The 4,014-nt window shown below is 68.9% G+C and overlaps 2 protein-coding genes across 2 annotated transcripts; both read left to right on the forward strand.

Annotated features, from left to right (window-relative positions):
• Window positions 1-295: 295 nt before the first annotated feature.
• Window positions 296-1,099, forward strand: EMIHUDRAFT_372471 (hypothetical protein). Its single transcript, XM_005757882.1, is given in 2 exon segments — window positions 296-913; window positions 929-1,099. The coding sequence occupies 1 exon segment, from the start codon at window positions 309-311 to the stop codon at window positions 771-773; it is 465 nt and encodes a 154-aa protein (XP_005757939.1). The 5' UTR covers window positions 296-308; the 3' UTR covers window positions 774-913; window positions 929-1,099.
• Window positions 1,100-1,341: 242 nt separating this feature from the next.
• EMIHUDRAFT_460197 (hypothetical protein) lies at window positions 1,342-3,998 on the forward strand (the record flags this gene model as incomplete). The annotated part of the gene is made up of 8 exons (XM_005757883.1): window positions 1,342-2,097; window positions 2,175-2,362; window positions 2,478-2,557; window positions 2,693-2,790; window positions 2,875-3,022; window positions 3,092-3,300; window positions 3,435-3,518; window positions 3,660-3,998. Coding segments are annotated over exons 1-8 (1,851 nt in total), but the record flags the coding sequence as incomplete, so codon positions are not given.
• Window positions 3,999-4,014: the final 16 nt, after the last annotated feature.

A 4,014-nucleotide genomic window follows, 5' to 3' on the forward strand; every position in this document is an offset into this window, starting at 1 on the left:
ACCCTATCCAGTGCTCAAGTGCTCAAGGAGCAGGAGAGAGAGCTTTTGTGGTGTTGGTGTACGCAATAACGGGACAGGGTGGTTGTTCTCTCTATCTCCTCTTCTAGCTCTTAGCATGAGCTGCGCCCTGTGTCCGACCCCTTTTGCGCAGCAACACCTTAAACTTTTAGGCCCTCCAAATTCGGGTCGGAGCGTAGCGGAGTGGGCCCCGAGTTTGAAAAGGTCGACGGACGCTTGCGTCCTAGCCTCCAACAACGCCTCCCCGGCGCAGAGGGGAAGAGAGACTCCTTATCAGCTGGTCGGCCGCCATGCTGGCCTCCGGGCCTGCCGCGGCGGCGCGGCCGGCCGAGGCCGGGCTCGGCCCGGCCCGCGACGGCTGGCCGCCGACGAGCGCGCTCGCGCTGCTCCGTGCTCGTCAAAATGGCGGCGGTGGCGATTGCGGCGACGGTCGTTCAGTCGTACAGCGCTCAGGCGTCTGTCGTCTGTCGTCTGTTGTCGCATTTCGCACACGCGCGCGCCGCGCGACCCGCGTCGCTCCGCGAGGGCATGAGCCTTCCGCGATTCGATCCCGCAGCCAAAAGCTGCTCGCTCGAACCGCGGCCGACTCTACCATCGCGGCCGCAGCTGTTGCGCTCTCCAGAAGACTGGTGCCTCATATGCTGCCTCCCTGCGGATGCTGCCGGCGAGCCTGGCGGTCCGCTGTACTACAAGGAAGTGCTGACTCGATGCCTACTCGAATTCTTCTACCCCCACGACTCGGAACGCGAATGTGACAGGACCATCGGGTCCTTCGGCCACCAAAGCGAGATCACCCGAGAGCAGCTGAGCCTGCCTCTGGCCTCGCCTCCCTCTCCTTCAGGCATTCGTGGCATCCTATGGGTCGTCCAGAGTATCGACCTCTGGCTTGTCAGCCGGTCACTTGATGACACCATGAAGTACAGCGATCGCCACCTCGCTGGCCTCTCCGCAACGCGCAAGGCCCCCCGACCGCGTCGAACTCATCGGCGCGGGCTCTCTCGGCTACGGGACCGGCCCCAGCTTCGGCTGAGGGCTGACAAGCTGCCGAGCCCAAATCACTGTGAAAGTCGTGATTTCTTGTTGATTTTCTAAAATCTTCTTCCAGAGGGGCCCCCGAAGGGACTGCGTAATTATGGCGAAGAGCAAGAACCTGCAGTAACTAGTGCCGGCGAACTGATGGACCTCTCTCCAGCGGAGGGAACGACACGGCCCGATTTCTTCTGGGTCGCGTACACCTCCTTCATGGGGTCCCGTACCATGCGGAATCGACCCTATCCACTGCTCAACCACGCTTGTCTCTTTTTCCCGCAACCATTGGAGGCGCCTTGCTTGTTGTTTGCCGCCGCCCACGCCCCCATGCCTTGCTGCTGACGAATGACGCCGACCACCGAGCCGGACGCAAGTCCGGAGGAGCACAGCGGGGACTCGTCACACTCCTCACCGCAGCACTTCGCCGTTCGTCTCGCGCGGACCATATCGGGCGACTCGGAGGGCGGGAGTGGCAGGCCAAGAAAGGGTAGCGACGCGGCGCGAGCGCGCTGGAGGCAGGCAAACACCCTGATCGCGATCCGGCGGCTGCAGCATGGCCGTTCCGGCGCCGGCTCTCCACCCGCGGGCGAGGTGCACGCACGCAGCGCTGACGGCTCCGCGGAGGCTGGGGTTGTGGCGAGGCAGGGACCCGTCTCGCGCCCGGCCGCGTACCTCGCCTTTCTGCCCGGCTTCACGCCGGATCTGGAGGCCGAGTACTTTCGGTACTCGCTCGCCGCGTCGCGCGGCGCCCTGCTGCGCACCGCCTTTATCCTCGCGCTGCGCCCCGTCTGCCTCACCCTCTTCCTGGTGCCTGTCAAGCTCGACGTGCAGGCGGACCTGGCGGGCGGCTGGCTGGGCGCGGCGCTCCTCCTCGGCCGCCTCTCCGTCTGCCTCTCGGCGGCGGGCCTCGCGGCGGCGCTCTGGCGCGCGGGCCGCGTGGCGGTGCTCGACTACCCAGCCACGCTCAGCGCCATGTTCCTCGCCCTGCTCTGGTGCGACGGGTTCCTGATGACGGCTGCCGACGTGCTGCACAGCTCGAGCAGCAAACAGGTGGCGCCGCCGCTCTCCCGCCGCGGCGTGCTTTGCCCACCCCACCGACGCGCCCGCGCCGGTCCGCCTCTCCGCAGGTGCTGCTCGTGCTGATGCACCTGCTTGGGTACGCGACCCTGGTGCCGCACCTGCAGGCGAGGCACGCGACGCTCACCTTCTGGTCGCTGCTCGCCGCACGGCTGGCGCTGCTCCGCGCCTTTCCGCAGCCCGGCCTGCGCCTCGCCTCGGTCGCGATCCACGACGCCGTCGTCAACCTCGCCTGCATGTGCCTCGCCTGCATGGCCGAGGCACAGAACCGCGACAACTTCTCGAGGCGGCGCGGCGCGGGGCGGGAGGCGGCGGAGGCTCCTCCCTGAGCCGTCTCGGGGCTGCCCCCCTAGGCACAAGCTGCTCGAGGAGGAGGAGGAGGTCAAGGTCGCTCTCCGCGACGGCGCGCCGCGCCTCCCTCCCGCAAAGACTCGTCCCACGATCCGTCCACAACCCCGTCCCTGACGTGTCCTGACGTGTCTCTGTACGTGACCCTGACGTGTCCCTGACGTGACCCTGACGTGTCCCTGGCGTGTCTCTGTACGTGCCCCTGACGTGCCCCACCCAGGCGTGCAGCGGCTCCTCCTCAACACCCTCCCGGCGCCCATCGTGCGGGACATCGCGTCGGGGTCGACGCAGGTGGCGCACAGGTATGACGAGGTGACGGTGCTGCAGGCGGCTGCGCGGTCGGCTCGGTGGACGCTCCCTGGGCACAGGGCCATGACGTGTCCCGGGCCTGCCCTCCTGCAGGCGGACATGGTCGGCTTCACCAAGCTCTCGAGCGAGCGATCCGCCGACTTTGTCCTCGGCCTCCTGTCCGACCTGTTTGCGAAGTTTGACGGGCTGGCCGAGGGGTACGGCGTGCACAAGGTCAAGACGATCGGCGAGCAGCGCAGTCGTCCGCTGCGGGCCGCACGCGCGAGAAGTGCCTTTTCACCCCCCCCCCCCCCCCCTCTGCTGCGGACAGGCGACGCGTACATCGTCTGCTGCGGCGCCTTTGGCGAGGCGAGAGGCAACCCCGCCGACGCGGCGCGGCGCGTCGGCGCCATGGCGCTCGGCATGATCGGCGAGGTGCAGGCCATCAAGGAGGAGCGCAAGGTGGGCCACGCCGGCCTCGGCTGCTCCCTTCCCCGCGCGACCCGCAGCGTGAAGACGCGCGCTGTTCGCACCCTCCAGGTGGACATCGACATCCGCGTCGGCGTCCACACCGGCACCGCCATCGGAGGCATCATCGGCACGGCGCCCCTCCCACCTCGACGCTTCCGGCAGCTGTGAAACGGCGCCTCGTCACGGGGCGGAGCTGTCGACAGGTCCGCTTCCACTTCGACATCTGGGGCCGCGCGGTGGCGGGCGCGCTGCGCCTCGAGGAGCTTGGCGCCGCCGGCCGCGTCCACGTCTCTGACGCGACGGCGCGCCACGGACCCCTCGCGCCGCGCACCGCCGGACCCCCGCCCGCCCCCCCCTCCCCCTCGCACCACCCCCCCGCCGCCCGCCCACCCGTCCGCCTCGCCCCTCCGCCCCATCCCCGCCCGCAGGCGAACCACCTCTGGCACACCTTCGCGCTCTCGCCCGCGCCCGGCAACGGCGACGGGATGGGCACGGCGGCAGAGGGCGTCTTCCCGGCCCACATGGGCATCCACCGCACCTACTACGTCGAGGAGCGGAAGGACCTGCTCCCGGCGTCGCAGATGCACCTGCTGGGCGGGCCGCGCCTGGAGCGACCCGTCGCTCGGGCGTGCGTCGCGACGAGCGTGGCCTGTGTTGCTGCTGTAGGCGGCTTGCACCTCGACGACGAGGCGCTCGAGGGGCACGTGCCGAAGAAGCCATTCCCCGGCATCGAGCTCGGGACGTACCGGGACGGCTCGTCGGTCGACGTCTCCTCCTCTGGCA

The sequence above is a fragment of the Emiliania huxleyi genome (genome assembly GCF_000372725.1).
Source record: "Emiliania huxleyi CCMP1516 unplaced genomic scaffold EMIHUscaffold_899, whole genome shotgun sequence".
Lineage (NCBI taxonomy): Eukaryota > Haptophyta > Isochrysidales > Noelaerhabdaceae > Emiliania > Emiliania huxleyi.